The sequence below is a fragment of the Ambystoma mexicanum genome, chromosome 1q (assembly GCF_040938575.1).
Source record: "Ambystoma mexicanum isolate Mex_15411 chromosome 1q, UKY_AmexF1_1, whole genome shotgun sequence".
Classification (NCBI taxonomy): Eukaryota; Metazoa; Chordata; class Amphibia; order Caudata; family Ambystomatidae; genus Ambystoma; species Ambystoma mexicanum.
Genome location: NC_090922.1, coordinates 191706902 through 191728688, shown reverse-complemented (window position 1 = coordinate 191728688; position 21787 = coordinate 191706902). Strand labels below are relative to the sequence as shown.

The 21787-nt window shown below is 44.4% G+C and overlaps 1 protein-coding gene across 1 annotated transcript in view; it reads left to right on the top strand.

Moving 5' to 3' along the window:
- Positions 1-19878, top strand: part of LOC138526423 (neuronal pentraxin-1-like) — a 157403-nt gene extending 137525 nt beyond the window's left edge. Inside the window, exon 5 of the mRNA XM_069637156.1 lies at positions 19322-19878. Coding sequence (XP_069493257.1) covers positions 19322-19531 — 210 coding nt within the window. The 3' untranslated portion in view covers positions 19532-19878. The remainder of the gene's footprint in view (positions 1-19321) is intronic.
- Positions 19879-21787: the final 1909 nt, after the last annotated feature.

The following is a 21787-nucleotide window of genomic DNA, read 5'->3' as shown; positions in this document are numbered from 1 at the left end:
TGATTTAAACATACAAACCATTATCACAGACACGTCTTGTCTAATGTAAATATCTGGGGTCATTCTTATACTCCCAAAATGCTCGGATTTATGCAAAGCAGTCTGGGACACTGTGTTATTTCTATCTTGCCCCTTTCTCAAAAAGGTATTTCAAAAGGCTAGAAGAGGAGTGTACCAGACCGTCCATCTTAGAATGGTAGCCTTCTAAAATAAAATGGTGTATGAAGTTGCTCTAGGTGTTGATAATGTGCTTGGCTTAGTAAGTGTTGTGTTCTTATTATGGCTATAATATACACTGTGGGTGATAGTTAGAAAGAAACATGTTTAAGAACCAGAATATAGAGACAATTACATACATTCCTTTTTATAGCTGCTTTTGCAAAAATAAACACAACCCCCCCCCTCGATATATCTAGGTTTTCTTGGTCACACAGCAGGTTGCAGATTTGGGGTGGCTTTAAAAAACACACACTTGAAAATGTAACTTTAACCCATATATAAAGAAAAAGAGACATATAGTGTGTGTGTGTCAGAGAGAGAGAGAGAGAGAGACATAGGGAGAAAGAGTGGTTCAGAGAGAAAGAGTGAGAGAAAGAGCTCTAGATCAGTGCATGATAATACTGGATAAGCTAGCATTACTATATATATATATATATATGTATATATATATATATTTATTTATATTTCTACTAGCTATACCTGGCGTATCAAACACCCACCTAGAGCCCTCACGCTCTCGGTCACTCTCTCTCTTCTCTTTTTCTCTTTCTCTGTTTCTCGTTGGCGGATGCATGTTAGCTAGAACCACCCCTTCCATTGCTGCCAGTGCAAAGCTAGCGAAAATACACAGGTATCTTGAAGGGTTGGATGAGGTCAGTTTATTATATGGTTACAATTCGAATGAGAGCAGCAGTGACAGAGGCATCCCCTGAGGTGGTGACAGGACTGGTATTCAGAGACATGCATGTATACTGCATGAATGTTGCATCACATGGAGGCCGCATTGTCCATATAGAGGGGGATGCCAATCCTCTCTGCAGACTATGCTGGGGTTATGATAGATCTTCTAAGGGACTGAAGGCACAGGATGCAGAAACTAAAACTGCATCTGGTATGGTATTTATTCATTAGGACATTTTGAGAGACCTACTGGTGTATATTCTTGACAAAGAAGCTATAGAAAAAAGTATTATTTAATTGCACTAATACTGTAAACTGGCTCTTTTTAAAATGTTACAATGCACTTCCCTAATGATCACTTCTAGTATGTATTGTAGTCATAATAAGAACGTTAGACTTGTTTTACTGAGCAAAGCACAGAGCTAGAATAACCAGCTGAATGACTTGATGATAGAAGTTTATCTTTTCATGCTGGGCAGTATGATATACTCCTGTTGTACTCTTTACAAATACCCCTATTAGAAAGGGGAAGAGGACGACCAGCACCAATGGTGGTTCCTGGATGATTTGCATAACATCAAAGCGCATTTTTGCAAACATAAGTATAACCAAATAGCTGTATATTTCACAAATATATCAGTGATGAAAGGTTTTTATGATTGCATCACAAATTACACAATGCACACTGAGCTTCATGCTCATATCATTTTTCACAAAACTCTCCTGAACATTAGCGTGTTTGTAACTATTAACCATATACCCATTCTGCCAGCCTCAGAACTTGGATGTGAGGATCAAATGGCTGAAACACCTGTCACTCTACTGGACTGTAAGACCCATACCGAATTTCATTTCTGGAAATAGCTTTTCCTTTCTCTAAAACCAGCAGCCTTGTTGCAGATTGTTTAAATTGTAGTGGCTGGGAACAAGACACCGCCACCCTTAGAGAAAAAGTGGTGAAACTCTAATTACCATCTGGCAGATGCCATAGGCGTATAGTCTACCAGGCAACCAATCAGGATGCTTTATTGCAGTATAGGATCTCTGGTATGATGCCCTTTGAGTATTCTGACCTTGCCCAATCTCCTTGCAGATCGTCATTCAGTCCAACATGCACACCCAACCCCTCTTATGACCCCCCATCACTTACCTTAGCAGGCAAGATAGCATCTTCCAATGCTACTGTCAGCCTCAGCTGCCAGGCCAGCATGCTCTGAAAGTAAAATGGCTGTTCCTCCTTTAGCAGACATGAGATTGTGTTGATTACATTCATACATATTAGTTTCATTTGTCTGTAGTGCAGTGACAGTTATTAAATCCATGTGAGACATATATTTTTGTTGGTTGCTTTTTAGCCACCTGACGATGATCAACAATTGATTGAAACATGTACATGTTGTGGCTGCTATACAATATGTCACCATATGAACATGGCTTGAAATGTAACCATTAAACTCACTTAAATAATAAGAATAAGAATATCATAAAGAAAGAATTCCAGATGCTTTCTATTCTTCTGAACATTAAGGGTGTAGTAACCCCTTGTTTCGGTGATTGGTCCCATCGACCAATGGATGAGTCCACTGTTTCTTTATTTTGGTAAACCCTGAAAGGGATAAATGATTTGAGACCTGCAAAAAAAGTAAAGATTTTTCACATACGTAGCGCTTCTGTTACTCCAATTTTGTGCCTCCTTTAGCTCCAGACTGTCACTTGCTCAGTGGCCATCTTGGATTGGCCAACTTCGCTACTCTCGTCCCCTGAGTCATTTGTGTGGCAGCTATTTTAGATTGTGGTTGTTTTTTCATTGGACCCATCCAGCATTCATGCACGATCCACAAAGGAGTAAAACAAGGATCCAAAGAGATATGCTACTAGCGTTAATGACCCAGCTTTGCAACAGGTAATAATTTGAGGCAGACTTGTATCCCTCGATAATGACCCATCCCCCTGTCTATGAGGTTTAACTGCAGAGTTCCGACCTTGACTATATAATAAACTAGTTGAAGTGCCTGTTCTACGAACGGGTTCTGTAGACAGACATGGTAACACTCTCATCAGCTGTTGAAATTGAATGATCCTGTAGGTCACTGTTCCGCCTCACCCTGGCGTGGTGCAGTTCGTTGTGACATATTGCTGTGCAAATATCTCGGAAAATAGGCATCCTAGGGGCTTGAAATGTGTGGGACCTCGAGTTTTGTTCCTCGTGTTGGGAGCAGTTAAGAAACAACATGTTTTGTTTCCCTTCCTGGTCAACATGGTTTACGGCTTCGTTGCCAGGTACTATCTTGCAAAAATCCTCTGGAAAAGTAATTTCACCTGATGCGGCAAACATTTTTGTTTCCCTTCGCACTGCACATGGTTTACGGCATTGTACAGCTTGTTTAAATACAACATGTTTTGCTTCCCATGATGCAGCAAACATTTGGAAACTTCTGCAATGCTGCCTGCCCTCACCTTCGCCTCTTAGGCCCATTCGCCTCTCCTACATTTTTTGTTTCCCTTCCAAGTGAACATGGTTTACTGCTTCATCGGCAGGCCACAAATCCACAAAAAATGTTAACTTTTGCTGAAATCCGGGGAAACGGGTTGGGTGTCCAAATGGCATGTAGCCAGTATTGTCCAGGGGAGCCTAAAAGGTAACTATGCAGATTTTGGTGCAGATTGGTGAAACGATGTGGAATTGTATAAGGAAGAACGCTTTGTCAAGCCACAAACTCACAAATCTCACCACAAACCCAAAGGCAAATTTTGACTTTTCTATATATAGATACAGATAAAAGTATATTACCCGAGTTGTTGATTGCAACTTTGTGGTTATGGTTAAGTTGGTCTACTCATATGAAGAACTCTTTTTGAGTGACTTGAAACTTTGGGGCCATTCAGTGGGGATAACCTTCGAGCTTAAGCAAATCAAAACAAATTGTGGTAAATATGTTCTGATCTGCCTCATTTTGCTAAATGTGTACGGTGGAGTTAGGGAGCTGAGCAGACATAACGCGCCTGCCTTAGTTTCCCGTTTCACCCTGGTGCTTCAACTCCAGCATGGCGTCCATGCAGTGGATTCCTATTGAAATTACCACTTGCTGAAAGCAGGCGGAGCCATAGCGATCCATTGTAAATGCAGCATGCAAAGCATACCTTATTGGCAGCATTTTCACTTCTCTTCTGATTTGTTGGAAAAGTGAAGAGCAAAGGCACAGAGTGGACATTTCTCACAAAAGTGGAAAAGGAGGTAGTCCCCTCCCTGCAATTGACTCTAATTAAACAAGAACCCCAACATCTTTTCATAAAAGTAATTCAAATACATAGACCCAACACTGAATTGCTTTGGAAAATGTTATGGTGCTTCGTCACCGACAGGAAAACTTATATGGGGCCCCAAAATGTATGCTTTACACTTAATGTCCCATAGACAAGATTTTTGCTCTACCCTACAGCACATACCATTGAATGGATGTGTGCCAATCTTTCACAAGGACTGCGCACTTGGGTGGAGTCACCATCCTTTTGTGGTTTGGTGCAAATTCATTTAACTTTCTTTTTTAAATCTGCACAACACCAGCCAAAAACTGATTAGTAGTATCTGGTTTCTCCCAGTTCAATCGCAGATGGACATACAGCTTGACATCGACATTTGTAATGTAGGCCAAAACGCAATGCACCCTTTACCACTTTATGACACCCTTATTCTCGACGAACAGCCTCCTGGGTAATTAGCTTTTTTTCCCCGTCACCAATAGGCCTAAAGAGAAAGTAATGGCACCTATCAACTTTCTCCATGGTGCAGTGCTAGATGGAAACCACACTCCTCATGTGCAGGGTTTTGGCCGAGTACGAATTGATGTATCATGATGTCCTGTGCTTGCCCTTATGTACCCATGTATGGACTTCACTGTAAAAGCATTTGTTCTGTAGATGAGAAATTTGAGCACTCCTGTCTGAAAAGGAGCAGCCACAGAGCTGAGTTTGAATATACCCTTCAATTCCTTAGAATGGGATTACGAAGAGTACTGAGGAGAAGGTGCCCAGTCCCTCGAGTGCAGAGAGATTCGTTTGGCAGGAATGGGAAAAAAAGAATTCCAAAAGCAGGAAGGAAAGGACTTTTGGGTGCCCACAAAGTGCAGGTCACCAAACTCAGGAATGTTCCAATTTACTGAGAATAGTCCATGAAATAGTAATGCTGGGTGAAACCGCACAGCTCTGCTGCACCGTCTCTGTCCAGTTCAGGTGTGAAGTGAGATTCCATATGGTGGCTAGACGCTATGAAGGCGTGGGCTGCAGCTCCACACAAGCCAACAGAAAGCTATGGACCAGCAGGCTTTGACCAATCCAGTTTCTGAAGCCAAACCCAACACACCTGTGGGCAGTAGATCGAGGGCAGTCCCCGGACGTGGGGCCAGACCCTTACATAAGGCACAAGTTGTTTCAGGAGAGTGTGGGCATTTGGTGAGGGTGAAGGTGCTGTGCAGGAGTGTGTTGGAGGCAGAAGGAGGATGTGGGGAGTAGAAGGTTGAAGGAGACTGGAGAGTGAAGGGTAGCGATTAAGAGGGGGAGAGCAGAAAGTAGATGATAGATTAAATAAGGCATAGGATTTAAGAAAGTGATGGAGATCAAGAAGAAGGAGTCGAGTAAGGAAGAGGAGGGGAATAAAGAGAAGATGGCAAGCAAAGACGATGAGGTGGTAAAACATTGAGGGTGGACTAGAAGTAGAGGAAAGAAGGAAGGCTCCCTTATTTACAAGAACGGTCCAGGTCATCAAGGAGGTGGAGGAAGGTAGGGTGTTAGGAAGCTGGGCCAGTTTCCCCAGATAAGGGGCATAGTTGCCATACCTAACACAAACTGAAGATCAGCGCAAGTGGACTAAACCATGGTGGGAGCTCTGGGATCTGGCTTCCCTCCTAAAGTACAAGTGCACTCAAGACCGAGGCCCTGGTAGATTAATTGTTCTGGAAACCAAGAGACCAGAATGGTAAGCAGAATGCTCAACCTGATGTAAAAGAAAGAAGAGGGAGACTTTAAACACCAGATTGTGAGTAACTGAGAACTGACAATTACTTTTGGGAAAGGGCCCCGGATTGAAAGCCTTTTGTTGAACCTGGAAAACTGTTTGTTAGAGCCAAGACACTTTTGTTGTTGTACGTTTTGTGGTACGACCAGAGAGTTTGGAGGATTCAAGCGAGGTGTTAGTCCAGGGGGCAAATTAACACTTGGCTATTGAGCTGTGTTTCTGGAGGTAATGTCAGCCACCAGAAAATACCTAGAGGAAGAGATACAACACCTGGAGGGTTTGGAGGGGTTTCAGCCAGGATAAGTCATCTTTAATCAGAGAACCTAAGAACTGGCTGTGACCTGGTAGCCCACACCCTTTTAAATTCCCTCATGGGGCAGAAGGGAAGCATTAGGGACAAGGGGTTGTAGGCAGTTACTGCACATGATTAGACCCCGTTTTTACAGAAATCCGTAATAAATACGCACTGAAAGATTCTTAGTTGGTATCTGTTTTATGTTGATCCCGCTCAGTTTCATACAAATACAGCTCCCATGAGTCCCATTGAGGATAGCCAATGGGAGGCATCATGGGAGCTGCAGCCCAAAATATCGATAGGCATAGGCCGCAGAACACTTCCTTAATTTTTCTTGGTGATGACGGGGTGTTCAGTCCCACAGCTGCCACAACCTCCACTGCCTTCAAGTTATAATTGTGTCCACTGGTTGCCTACTGCATCCCTAGTGTATCCCTGATCTTTAATGTCAGGTGATGTGGCCTTTTCGGATTTCCTGTAAATCTAACCCCCAGTACTTGTTTTCACAAACAGAAAGGGAGTTGTACTGTGCTTTTTTGTTTTCGTTTGCAGATATTGATTCAACAGAAATGTCTTCATAATAAATATATATATCTATAAATAAGTAATTAAATAAATGAGTCTGTATTTGTCAGAAGTGTTCGCTCCAGAGGGGATTTTTTGTTGCGTCTTTGAGAGTTCTTGCCGGTTCGAGGTATGCTGTGCGTTGAGGTTGAGGGAGATACTGTGAGGTGGGAAGCTGACATGGTGAGAGTTGGCCCAATTCTGGTCAGACATGCCTTTGCCATTGTGAAGAAACCCATTTATCATGGCTTCCAGAGCTGCATGTGATCCAGAAGGACAGAATAATGGTGCTCAGATTGTGAGGCGAGGTTGCCTTGTTGTTCGATCCCTTACATTTGACTTTTTTAAACCATCCTTGATACTGTTCAACTATGACCAAATATGTGAACGGAAGGCAGATCACCTCAACCAGAGAGTGTTTGTAGATACTAAGAATAACCTGGTCATTCTCCAGAGCAATGTCTTGCAATAGGCAACCAGTGCCCAGTTCTCTTCTTCCGTGGAATAGTAGGGGATGAGGAATCTGTGAAGAATGAGGAGCTACTGGGTTAAGTGTGTGCAGGAAGTGACTTAGGTAACTGGAGAGTCAACGGTGGGTACACACAGGATCGGGGGTGATGCTGCCAATGCATTAGGTATCATGGTCAAGTTGATAGTCTGAGATGTTTGCACTGCAACGCACCATAACGCACTGCACTGCGCACAAGGTGGGGAGAGCGCACAAAAGGTCCCAGTATGCTGCAGCACGCCAACACTTGCCTCCCCACCACATCTCCTCTGGGGTATGTCAGCCAGCCACATGCACCCATTCTCAGTGCAGTTGACTTCAGAGTGCAAAGCACATCAAGCGATAAGCGACTCGGAACAGCGACCTACAGGATCATTGATTCTCAACAATTTATGAGCGTGTTATCATGTCTCTCTACACAACCCGTGCAGAGTACGGGGACTTTTTGCTAGTGAGTTTATAAAATTGGCAACATTGAGTATATATTGTTTACATGAAGATGCGTGCGGCACGCAATCACGGTATGACATCATTACGTTGACGGTTTACCACATGTGCACAAAGCCTAGGAAGGATGAGACAACTCAGGACTATCAGCAGCTCGGCTTCTGCACACTCAATTTTGCATACTTGGCAGAAGACTGCTCTATCACACATGCAATTTAATCAAATCTAAGCAGGGCATAAGGAATTTTTACAGCAACTGGCGTATCGTGTGGAACACATTATAATGGAATGTATTTGTATTCTTTATTTGTTGGTTAATAATTTTTAGGAGCGAGTGAACTTTGTTTTCATGGCACACCATGGTCAGAGATGTGTGATACCATACGTTTTTCACAATTCTCAAAATTGTGAACAATATACACCTGTTCCTATGAAATGTAGGTAAGTGACATGGATAAACCATTTGTTTTTGTGAGCCCTAATTAGATTAGTACTATATTTCTTTTTCTTTTCCTTTTTTCATATTTAACAGAAGTTGTAATTCAGCCAGGCAGGTAGGCCGCCTAGTTTAAGAATACAACAGTGAGTTTGTATATTACAGACAAGTTCCATTATGGAGTTGACATATATTATGTTTGTAACTGTTGTAAATCCCTGAAGAAAGACGTGGAGTCAAAATGCATAGGATCAATACAGAAAATTAACACCTGTGTTCTCACAAACCTAAATGCTGATATTATAGTGGTTCTTGTGTCATGATAATTTACAAGTTAAGAGAAATCGACATTATATTAGTTAATGAGTAGCAAAGAGTTAATGGTGTACAAAAATGGTGTATACAAACATTATAATTAAGGAGTTTTCCAGCCACTGACAATGTCCTTGCTAGAGTTATGTTATAACATGATTGGAGAGCCAATCATGCTTCCAGTGTTGCAGCTCCTGTCACACCCAGGCAAGGTTTCTATATATCAGGAAGAGTTCATAACCATGGAAGAAGTTGACCAAAGGCAACTCCAGAACGTCAATGCATTGTTTATGTCAATCATCCAGGTGAGGCCTGTACAGAGGCTCCCTCCCTTGAACCGGTGGGCACAAGCAGTTCACAGACCTGCACCTCATTGGACAACCTCTTCCACGCATGTGGATGTTGTGGGCCTTTAGCCAGTCTGCCTCATCTAGACTGAGGAATCCTCTGTGCTGGGACATCATGCGCCCTCCAGTTCTGTGCAACTTGCTCGTGACTTTGTCGAGGGGCATGGGTGCTGAGGCTCTTCAACTGCTGCTCTCCACCAGGAAGATAGGTTGTGTATGGAACTCAAGCCCTTTCTTCATCCTCATGGTCACCTACAAACCATTGCTGGGGCACTTCTCTGTCATCCTACATTGCTGCAGTACGTCTTTGTCAATAATGCTGACGCAGTGGTCCTTCATCATTGAAAGCCTGGTGGTGGAGGGCATGGCCAGCTGCCTTCGCAAATGGCCGCTTAGATTCGACCCTTTCATTCCTCCAAAATAACTTCTCAAAATGTGAGCAGGGAAGGGACGTGATAGAGGACAAGATAACCAGAAGTCAGCAGTGGAGGAGCCAGGGAACAAATTGATATACCCCTAAGCCTGAACGACAGGCTGGTATTCTAAATTGGAAAGTGGCACTGTGGTGGCAGTGAGAAAATGGCGGTGAGTCACCAACCTGTGGTGCTGTGAGCCAGACCGACTGATGGTGGAGGGTCGGATCGGAGAGGTGCTGGCGAGGAGCGGCTAACACTCCAGCGCCATCCTTGCAGGCAGAGGTGAGCTTGTATGCCCAGGGCATGTATGGCAACAGCAGGCAGAGGCAGCAGAGGCAGCAGAGAATGAGAGGCGAGACTGCTGCAATACGGAAAGGTGCCCTGGGTAAAACCCGACTGTACCCACCTGGCATGCGGAGGGGCAGCGGATAAGGGGCTCCGAAGTGACTAGGCGCCAAGCTGCCTGGTAATGCAGGAAGGAAGCTTTCTGAGACTACAGGAATATAGAAATAGAACTTTAAAATAAAATATTGAGAGAGCCATGGTAGCAGCAACATACGAGCGAGGAGAGCTTTGTGCCCAAGTGGAATGCACCTCATGGACAACTCTTGAAGAGAAAGGGGATGAGATATTACACAGAGGCATTTAAAAGAGGCAAGAAGGCAAGAAAGGAAAAAAAGAAGCGAGAGGATAAAGTGACTACACTGAAAAAGATAGCAAAAAAAGAGTTTGAGAAAAGGGGTAGTTAAAGGATTGAATGATATAAGCAAGATGGCACATCAAGTGCTGGAAGGGAGCAAGGTCTCCCAGGAATCACAGAAATTGGATCTTATTTTGCAGCAATTTTCCAAACTTATTGAAGTAGTGGCAAGCATGGGTGCAAGTGCAAACGTTACGCATGGAGAAGTCCTACGTGTAAGAGCTGCGATGAGTATTTCGTAGACAGACTGGTGGAAGTGGAGGAAAGAGTTGGAAGAGTTGAAGAAGGGACTGATGAAGTCTTTACCCTGCAGGCTCAAATGGAGGAGCTACGAGCAGCTAATAATGAGTTGGAAGACAGAAGCTGGCGCAGCAACCTACATTTCTTTGGGTTCCCAGAGACGGTGGAGGGAGCTGATCCAATAGTCTTTCTAGAGACCTGGATACCAGCTACCCTGCATGTGGAGTTTGAGTGGACTTTGGAAATACAAAGAGCACAGACAGTATGAAAGTGGAAAGGAAGCAACTTCGAGGCCCTGAGACCCATGATTGCCTGCTTCCTGCGATATCCACATGTTCATCAGATATATTGATATCCACATGTTCATCTTGTACATTCCCTTATACCTTAAAACTGCTTAACTACTCAGAGCGTAGTAATGCCTAGTAGTCTACCTTTCCTACACCACTCTTTCCTCCCCCTCTCATCCGCCTTCCCCCCTACACTGTATTTATGTCATGCAGCTATATAATTGTATGATCCACTTCAACTTAGCATTGTATAGTAGCCTGTATGTTCTAGCCTGCCCCCACCCATCTTTACCCTATTTGTGTAAGGCACTTTGAAAAACTAAGGATTGGCATCAGACATGAAAGAGTTATCGTCACTGTTATATGTATTATTTGCACTTATTCCTGCACTTTCCCTGCTCTGTGCAGGCCTGCATCATTTAGAAAGTCAAGGGCTCTGAAGGAATGTTGTTTTATTCCCACTCCCCCCCCCCGAGCGATAAACAATAAATAAAATAAAAATAAATAAATATTGTCGGCCATCAAAAATAAGAATCCGATAATGTGGGAAGGCCACAGAATCTATGTATCACCAGACTTCTCCAGAGAGACACTGGAAGTAAGAAAATGGGTTCTAAGTATGAGGCCGATAATGAGAAAATGGGACTTGCGGTATTGGCTGTTAGAACCAGCCAGGATGCTGGTCACGAAGGACCAAAAGACAAGAGTATTTATGGAACCATGGAAACTCTGGGACTTTCTGCATGATATGGAAGTGCAAGCTATGGACACCTCACAACCGACGAATATGGATAGACAGGATAAGGAAGAGAACCAACTCGATGGAAAGCAAGGGAGGAGGAGGAGAAGGGACATTGGAAGAAGCCAAGGGGCCCACCTCAAGTTGATAAACAAAAAGCAGCAGACAAGAAAAGGATCCAACATGGACAGATTAAGGGAGAAGTCAAGATCACCATTGAAAAATTAACAATGAGACAAATCGACAAATGAGGGTAAGCTACCATGGCCAGAGGTGTATGTAGGGAGGAGATGAGTAAGCAGACAGTTTGGCCTGTATGCTACAGACTGGAGACCAGATGTGATACTAACCACAGGAGATTGCCATCACCTCGAGAGGTAGACAGAAACTCCAGCAAAGAGTGGTTGCTCGCTCATGGACAAAATGCATTAGTTAAGCCACTGCCATAAGGGGAGGGGGGAGGATTGCATGAGGGCCAGAGGGACAGAAGTAAAGGGCTGGTCACTGCACCGGGGAAAAGAGTAACAGGAATAGAAAAGAAGCTTCAATCCAGTGCTGAGCCTCTATAATGGGAATGGGGGCTTGGTTACCTCAACGGCAGAAGGGAGGGGGCGGGGGCAGGACCACTGGATTTCATTGCTACATGTTTTAAGTTCACAACATGTTTGTTATTATGGTTCACGGTTTTCACATAGAGCTAGTATTGGAAAAAGAGAAATTCCATGGAAAGAAAGGGGAGCAATGTACACACTTAAACCCGTCCCAGTAACAAAATGTGATGTCACTTACACTGACGATTAAGGGCCTAAAGGTACTTTTGCTAAATGTCAACGGTTTAACACATTGGGCCTCAAAACGAGGTTGGAGGTAGAGGCTACCTCCAAACTGGCATCAGGGTCCGGCACCCGTGAATGGGCAATTACCAGGCTATTCTGGCACAGCCCAGCCCGGTACATCCCCATGTCCATTTGAGCCCCATAGGGCTCAATGGGAATAAGGAGGGTGGTAGCACCGGTACCGTTAATAACGGTACCGGTGCTACCATCATGTTCCGTTCGCGGTCACCCGAAAGCAGAACTCCTAGTATGGCGGTACGGTAGCAACGGTGCCAGTAGCGATACCAGCGCCATTGTTGCCTTACCACCATACTTGTAATGAGGCCCATTATATTAAAAGGAAAAACAATCCTGCAATATTTAGCCACTAAAAAGGCAGACATAGGGCCTCATTATAAGTATGGCGGTCAGGAAATAAGGTTGCCGATAGCAACGTACTGGCACTCTTTCTGAACCGTCATACTACGAGAATGCCGGTAGGGGCCACGGATCCCCTGACAGGCCTGACCTACTGGATTTTCAGTCCCCTACTGGCATATCTCTCACTGAAGCACCGCCACCAGTAGCAACGGTGCCGGTGCTTTGGTGAACCCATTTCCATGGAGTCGTATGAGACTCCATGGAAATGGGGACTAACCCTTACTGCCGCTGCTTGTGATATCCATGTGGCACCGGGATATCAGGTGGCGGTAAGGGTGTTACGGGGTTGGCGGCAACCCACAGGTAGCACCAGCGGGTTACCACCAACCTCATAATGAGGCCCATAGCACTTCTGCAAGAGACACACCTCACAAATCAAGAGACAGGAACATTGTGCAAGGATTGCATTGGGAAAGTTTATCATAGCAATCTGGAGAAGGTGGAAAATGTGGTGTTGCAATTCCCAAATGTAAAAAACTCCTGGTTCGAACTATAAAATATGGGCGGATGAAGGGCGTAGACTTATTACTATCAAAGCAGATATTTGCAGTGACAAAATAATCATATGCTTGACTTATGCTCCAACATCAGATAAACGAGCATTACTTTCGGATCTCCACAGATCAATGGCACAAATGGGCAAGAGCCCGATATTGATAGGTGGGGATTGAAATCCTCCAATCGACCCATTATAGATACATCTACTAACCCCAGGGATAGGAATGCAAAAGATAGAGTACATGGCACAATTAATGACAGATCATGGTCTATGTGATCCTTGGAGGATGCTAAATCCTTCAGGCAGAGAATTCACGTTCACATCATGTGTACATGGCACGGGATCATGCACTGACCACCTTTTGCTGTCAGCCCGAGCAATCAGCAATGTGATACAAAGCACTATTTCGCCCAGGGGGACGGGGGCCTCTCAGACCATGAGAATGAACACGAGCATGATTAGGCCCCACAGAGGACAAGCAAGTCCTTAAATGCATGATAAGAGAGTATTTGAATTTAAATGAGGACTCAGTTAACAGAGTGAGCAGCCTATGGGCAGCAGGGAAGGAACATATTAGGGGAATACTAATGCAAAACAGTGGAAGGAGAAAGAAGGCAGACCGGGGCAGACAGGCGGCACTTGAGAATGAAATAACCCGTCTATCACGCCTTTATGTCAGAACACCTTCAAAGAAGAACCTAATGGAAGTTAGAAAAGCGAAGTATGAATTGAACGCGTTATTCACAAAAAAAATCAGAATATGCTCTATTCAGATTAAAGGCAACCCACTATGAGCAGGGGGAGAAGGCAGGGCATATGTTGGCAGAATAATTGAAACAGAGAGAGGAGCAGGCAGCGATTGCTTTAATCAGAAATGTAGACACAGGCGAGAACATCACAGATCCAAGGGAAATAGGAAACGCATTTTGTAGGTTTTATGAAAGCCTATGTACTGCAGGAGCAGCCTCCGATGAGAAGGAAGAGGAAGGCTTCATGAGCACCATAACCCTTCCCACCTGGAGTGGTGAAGACAGGTGCATGTTAGGGGTCCCATTCTTAGTAGGGGAAGTTAAGGCGGCTATTAAAGAAATGAGTGCAAACAAGTTGCATGAGGAGGATGGGCTGCCTATAGAATTCTATAAAGCTGGAGGGGATAAGATTGCAGAATGCTGATTAAGCACTATAATTGAATGGTGGTGGAAGGAACGCTTGATCCAGAATAGGGCACTGATAACAGTACTACCTAAACCAGGGCGAAACCCAACGAGATGTAGTTATAACAAAATTAGTACACATAACTCAACTAGGGTACATTACTGGCTGGTCAGCAAGGGATAACATGAGAATATTATTAGACACACTGTGGCAGGAAAGAGAAGGTGATTCAGGAGTAGCACTCTTCTCGATGCAGAGAAAGTGTTCAATAGAGTTGAGTGGGTCGTATCTATTCCGGAAGCTAGAACTACTTGGTTTAAGTGACGAGTATATAATAAAAGTCAAACTACTATATTCTCACACCAGTGCAAAGGTGAATATAGGAGAGCACATTTCAGAACCATTTCGGACTGCGGGAGGGACTAGGCAAGGCTGTCCACTCTTGCCACTGTTATTCACATTGGCATTGGAATCTTTGTCTACAGCAATATGGGAGAATGGAGACATAACAGGGATAAAGACACCAATATGGAAAATGACGGCCCTGCTATATGCAGACAATATTATGTTAACCATAGCCAAGGCCTGGTCTTCTATAGCGACACTAGTGAAGGTTGTACAAGCCTTCTCCACCTTTTCAGGTTACAAGATTAATTGAGACAAGTGTGAAATGATGCCATTGAACAAGAACGCCACTAAAACCAGGTGGTCACTTCCGAAACTATCCCTGTGGGGCAAAATTAACTGCATCAAAATGAACATGGCACCAAGAGTCAACTATATCCTCTCAATGCATCCTACCAAGACGCCCAGAAGTATTTTCAAAGAAGTGGATACTGTTATAGAGAAGTTCCTGTTGTACGGCAAGCCACCAAGGTTAGCCTTATGGAAGATGCAACTTCCTCTGAAACAAAATGGTATGAATTTGCTGAACCTCTTCGACTATCATCTTGCATTCACTGTTAGGATTCTGGGTCGCGTGGCAAGGTCTGGCAAGGTCTGACCAGGATCAATTGGATGACATTGCATTGGAGTGTAATAGTGTATCTCACTTGGTGCCCAAGGCCTTGTTGAAGACGGTTACGAGACCATCTTGCCTACAGAACCCACTGACAGCCTTCCTGCGTGAATGCTGTCGCTGCATATCCAATCGAATAGGATGTGATCCATATCTGTCCCAAGATGCATCGATCTGGCTGAATCCGTCACTGACCGTACATGGGAAAGTACTCTTCTGGCCATCTTGGTTGCTGGGCAGAATTAGGTGCGTCAAGGATTTGCCGCGGTTTTGACTTGAGTAAATTCACCCATGCAAAGTACAGACAATTGATCCTGTGCAACCATCGACATTGCAGAGTGCGGCCTGGTCAGCGCTTGAGCTTTGCAGTCGTGCGATACATCCAGCTGCCTCAATGTATGGAGTATTGCTATCTAGCCGCAAAGGGGATCCTGAACTTGCTAATGTCTGGGCTGGTAAACTAGGTCAGTCAGTTAACCCAGGCTGCTGGCAGAGATGATGTAACAATAGCCGTTTGTTCAGCATGGACTGGGGTCTGAGGGTGCCTCAAACTAAAATCCTCTTTAAGACGTACTGGACTCCAGAAGGTATGTTCAAGAGACGTCTTTTGGAGAGTGACCAATGTTGGAAGTGCGAAAAGGCTAAGGGCTCACTGAGTCATTTACTTTGGACTTGCAGAAAGACAAGAGACTTGTGAGAGGGAGTCTGTGAAAGGTTGGGCCTGGTTCTGAACTGCACTATTACAATGAAAGCATCAATCTTGATTCTTGGGGATGTATCTCCATTGGATGAGGTACCATTTTGTGCGAGAGTCTGGCTGCTCCTGGGCTGTATGATTGCTAAAAAATAAATGATGCTGAATGCATGGAAGTCAACCACTTCTTTCTGTATGTATTGATGACGGGGTGGAGGAGTTGTTGACTGTGTCCAGATATGAAAGGGCCATCTACAAGCAGTCTGGAGACACTGATAGGTTCTTGGAAATATGGGGTTCATTCCTAGATGCATATGACTGATGTTTCCATTACGTAAACTCATTCAATGATCGTACTGTGCACTTCGTTTTCATGAATGTAGTTTTTTTAATCTTCTTTTCCTTTTCCCTATCTTTCGTCTACTTCGGTGAATTCTTGTCGAGATAGATACTTCTCGATTGTCTATTTGTACACCTGCGCTGATTGTACAGATTTTGTTACAGTTGTATTGCATTTGTTGAGTTTCGTATGACTTGCTTTTGAGATGTGAAATTAAAAAAAACTTGGACTGTGAAAGGTCAATGAATATAAAGGTTAGTAGTTAAACAGAATCTAATTTTGGAATTAATCCCTTTCACTGTGTCAGTTCCTTTGGGCGCTTGTCTGAGAAACGACAGCGCTATTTGGGAAATAATTCTGAGCACACTATGAGCAACTGTAAGTGACCAGCAGAGTTATGGCGGCAATGGTATGCAGCATAGAGCAATTCTGTAGGTCATGTGATTGACATGGGGCAGTTCGATATGTCTTCATGTAGCTTGAAGGAAATGTAATTGACATGAGACAAATCAGGGGGCGTTGTGAAGTGGAAACAGTGGGTTGGAGGCAATCTGAGTGACACAGGACACTTTTGAGAATATTTGAGTAAAATTAGGCAAATCCTCTGCCAATTTGAAGTAGCACGAGAAGAGCAATGAGTCATGGCATTGGGCAGTCATGTTGCAAAAGTGAGCGCCAGGCAGCAATTCGGGTCCTTCTGGGGCCAATGCGAGTGTCATGAGGAAAACCAGGAGGCGTTCTGTAGTAGGATGCACATTTTGAGACCTCTTTCCATTTGCCACTATTCCTGCTCCTCTTCCTCCATATGCTATAGTTTGGGTACCTTAGAATAAACATCCTCCCAGACACACCTCGCTGGTCTGAAATGACTACAGCTGTAATGTGGTGTTGTATAAAGGTTTTGTAATTATGACCAGCATCACAATTTGTGGGAGATTATGTAAAAGCAATCATGTTTCCTGGGGTTACACTGGCATTGCTTCGTGGACACCTGGTGGAAATCAGAGGCGTTGCTAGGGGGGGCTGAGGGGCCTATAGCCCCGGGTCTTTTGGTTGTAGCCCCGGATAGGAGTTCAGGTGCTAGAAGCAAAATGCTATAGCTAGCCCCGAGCCCCGCCAGTCCCGACATTAGCTTAGCCCGATATCTTTTCCAGACCTAGCAACACCCCTGGTGGAAATGTAGATTCCAGCATGGTAATATGGTTTGCTGCTGCAACACTTACATGCATATCACTGTGGAAAACATATTATGTCATTGATAAATTGTGATTCAAAGTGGCTTGGCAATGTAAATTGGCTTGGAAAAAACCTGGAGATATGTATTAATCTGGCATGAGGTTGTGACACACTTCCACGTAAATCTGAATCTGTTTTATTAACCAGCATAGGAACAGAACAAGATGTGCCTTTAATGATAAACCTCCTGGCACAATATTTAAAGCTGGAGTCTTTTTTGCTGACACGTGATTCATGAGTGGCATTTTCCTTGGGTGGTAGTGCAACAGTGCATCAGCCACTGATTCAGTGATGTGGCACAAATGCATATGCCTGTAATGCGCATCCGGCTTTGCCTCCAGCTTCACAAATCTCTGATGCGCATTACGTTATTTGTGACAGCAAAATGGTACTGTGAGCTCTAGGTGCCATGCATTTATCTGTTAGAATATGTCTTGGGTTCCCTGCAGAAGTTCTTTAAATCATAAAGCTTTATATCATTTTTCTGCCCAAGAGTGTGTTCCACATGTGCAATTTGTCTCGGGAGGATAGCTCAGTGTCAATGTGCTCGCCTTGGAAGCAAGACAACACGGAGCAACACAGGTTCGATCCCCGGGTCCGCGCTTAGAAACCTCTGGGTATTAAGTGCGTCATAAATAATCTATCATATCAACTTTGACCCAACCATTTTTGTACACATTTTCCTGTGAGGAGAACTCCCCCCTCGGGTCCCCTTGCTTCATGTTCCCGTGCAACACTCACTTGCACCAATGCGGGGCGAAATATGTTTTCCCACTGCCTAACATCGAACCAACACAGGGTGGAACATGAAACCAAACACCTTATGCTAAAAATCATGGAAGTTCTCATTAAATAAAAAAAAGAATAGGGCAAAACCCCTTCTGGTGGGTCACAAGTCTGGCCACTGAATCTCAAAACCTACACGGCGAACACCCCCCCCCCCATCCTACAGGTTGTTATTTTTTTAGCAGTTTCCTGTTACGCAAACCAGGCACTGATAGGGGCGATGGGCTATGCCTGTAGTAGGAGAAGAATTAATTCTAGTGATCGTACTCGATAAGTAAATATTTTAATGTTTCCCTTGTCATAGTGCCACAGCGACACGCCACTACTTGGCTGCACAGTGCATCCGGCACTAGTAACGAACATAGTCAACCTAAACCACTGTCAGGGATTGACAACCATAGTCCTGCTTAGTCATAAAATTGATTGCTGATGCCGGTGCGACCCATGCATGCAACTGTTGAGATGCATGTCAGTCTGCAATAGCCTTTCGGGAATCCCTGATCAGTGCAAGACTGCATGATGAAACAGCCACTGCAGCCGATGAGGCCATTCCAATGGAGGCTGAGTGCCTCACAAACAGTATGCAACAGTCAGAGGTATGTACATTAGATCTAAGCCATTGCCAACACATTATATAATCAACATCACACAGAGTACCACAAATGGAAGCTCTGATTCACGTTAGGGCTGTGGATCGGTTGGGTGTAGAGCGTATATTGTTGTGTCCCCTGAAGTCATCTAGATTGCTAGGCAGGTCCCTTGTTACCTAGGTCCTAGATCAGCTTGTTTGGAGGTATTCAGTTTTCAGGTCCCTATCAAGGACAGTCCTAGCTCTGCATGGCTGCTCCTATCACCGGGACAGAGGAGATTGTGTGATTCTATCTGAAGATGTAGCAGCATAACCTAGAGCTCCAACAGTCCTGTGTGTAGTTCAGAAAGCTATGTATATGTCCTCGCCTTTATGTGAGGTGATGCGCCTTATCTGTATTGGTTGGATAAAAAGAATATGCAGATGAGATCAAAGGCAGTTACCACCACCCTAATGGGAGCCTCATGTCTTGCATTTGATTAACTATGTATTTCATGTTTGTGCCAATTCTCTAGTTTAAACCTTGCTTGTTTTTTTTGCTAGGATACCCTTGGTGGAAGGTTTGACGCCACTCAAGCGTTCGTTGGTGAAATGTCGGACTTCAACATGTGGAGTCACATTCTGACGCCAAGCGAGATCTTCGAGCTGGCCACCTGTGCCAGCCAGAGCACCGGCGACATCATTGAGTGGACGGAGCCCTCTATGGAACTGCACGGCGGAGCCGCAAAGATGCCATTGAATGCTTGTCACTGACATGAGGCTCACGTCTACCGGCCACCGATTCCCACAGAAGGTCCAGACACAGAATGGGTTCCTCGCATGGCTCTCCCGACTTACTCTACTGCCTCCGCAGGACCAGATACACTCTATCTCTCCTTTCTTACACTCATGCTTGTCCATTATCCTGAGTCATGGACGAGTTGAAACATCATTATTTCACTGCACCCAATAATCGCAGCGTGTCACCATAGCAACTATAGCATCTCTAACTTTCTTTGCCGTGAAGGTCAATTCAGATGCTTCTGCTTGAATTCTTGACTTCTGCATTTGTCAAAGAGTCTGAAATAGGATTAATAAAAAAGTGACTGTGCATACCCTCATCATGAGTTGGGCGGTGGGGCTATTAGCATTAACGCCAAACCCCCCGGCACTATTAGCGCCGGATCATGGGTTTAGCAGAAAGGTAAGTCCCCATTCCCCATTAGGAACATTCGGGAATTCTCCATTCCCCCATTGGGCCCAATGTGGAATTTTCAGCACTATTACCGCCTGCGGTATTGGCGCGGCAGTAATAGCACCGGAAATGGGCAAAATCGCAGCAGATTTTTCCCCCAGCTCAGAGCAGGTGGTAAATCCTGCCAAACACGTGATTTGGCGGGCCCTTAAATGAGGCAGCAATAGCGTTACCGCCGCATTTAAGGGTTACTGCCAAACTCGTGATGAGGCAGAAAATATTTACAAACAAATCCCGCATTTCTGTAAACTAGTTGTTAAAACTTTAATATAATTGCATACGTGTGTGGGCATTCAAGCTGGGTCTAGTATGTTAGCAGGAGGGTGTTACAAAGATAGTGTTTCCATGAGCAGAAACATCAATTTGGTGAGTTAATGCAGCTAACCAAATCATTTATTTGCAAGCTCCAGCAATCACACAGTCCGCTTCCTCAAGCTGGGCGAAGCAGTTGAATAACAAGGAAAATCAGCTTTTCACTAGAAAATATGCTATCAATAGTGTTTGGTGATGTGGACCCACGATTCCCTGCTTTGGAAGGTAATGTTCTACCAGAAAAGCTCTGCTCTGCTGAATTCATCCCATCCATCTGAATTCCTTTCCTTCCAACCTGGGCCCAATCTCAAAAGTGTCTATACCTTGTGCATAAGGGGATCCACTCATCAAAGCCCCCCTATGGAACAGGTTTGGATGGTCATGGTGCCGCTCCATCGCCATGCCCAACATCGCGATTCCAAAGTATTCCACATTCTCCAGACAGTTTGTGTGTGACACACACTGTGCCTTGTTAGCGGAGAAAGACACACAATCTTCGAAATTGCAGTGCTCCCCAGTGCAAGGATCTTAGTCATAGGCTGGAGACAGGGATATGAATAGCATAGCTTCAAAGTACAGTATGGTGGATTTATATTGTTTTCAATTTCTTCTGTTATCCTGGCGAAGTAGCTGTGAAGCCTTTGAAGCTTGCAAATAATGGCATAGTTTAAAATGAATAATAAAAGTCCATCCTTTCAAAAGGAAAAGTTCTGGGTTGATTAACATGTATGTTTCCATGTGTGGCCAAGTTGCACCAAGAGTCAATTCTTTGGCATTTGCCCAAAACAAAATATTCCTGTCCGTAACCTACAAAGAACTGGTTTCCCTTTAAAACATCTTCCATATATGAGTTGTCCCCAAGACTTAACATCTACTTTCTTGCAGAAAATAAGTGTATAAACATGAGGTGTCTGTTTCTGAATCACTGTATCCTTGACCCCGGGCTGTTTTCTTGTAACCTCGATTGGCTTACCACCAGACCTGCCATTTTTTCTAATCACATCGCGGAGTAGAGTGGGCATGAGAAAAGCAAGTGTCATTAGGATGGCGAGCAATGACCGGCCGCATGTTCCTTCCCAAAGATGCTGGTAAAGGACCTGTGGCCACCACAGCCCTTTCTTGCAGCAATCTGCATTGTGGGAAATTCACACACCATGCGGTTGGCCACATTAGGAGGCCAGGGAACCTGCTATGGACTCCTCTCCATGCAAGGGTGAAACGTGGACCTCGCCAAGGATCTTCTTGGCCAGAATCACGATGCGATAAAGGTCAACCTGCCCATGGTTGAAGGCGAGAGCAGAGGCACTGTGTTCTGCTAAACTGGAAGTGAAACAACTCTCAATGCCATTATTTGAAGCTCCTGTCTGCATGAGGGAGGGCATGGATCTTGCTTTTACTACTCCTATCCCACAATCCTTTGGTGCATGCCGGTTGACGTGAACCCTTTGGTGAGTCCTATCTGC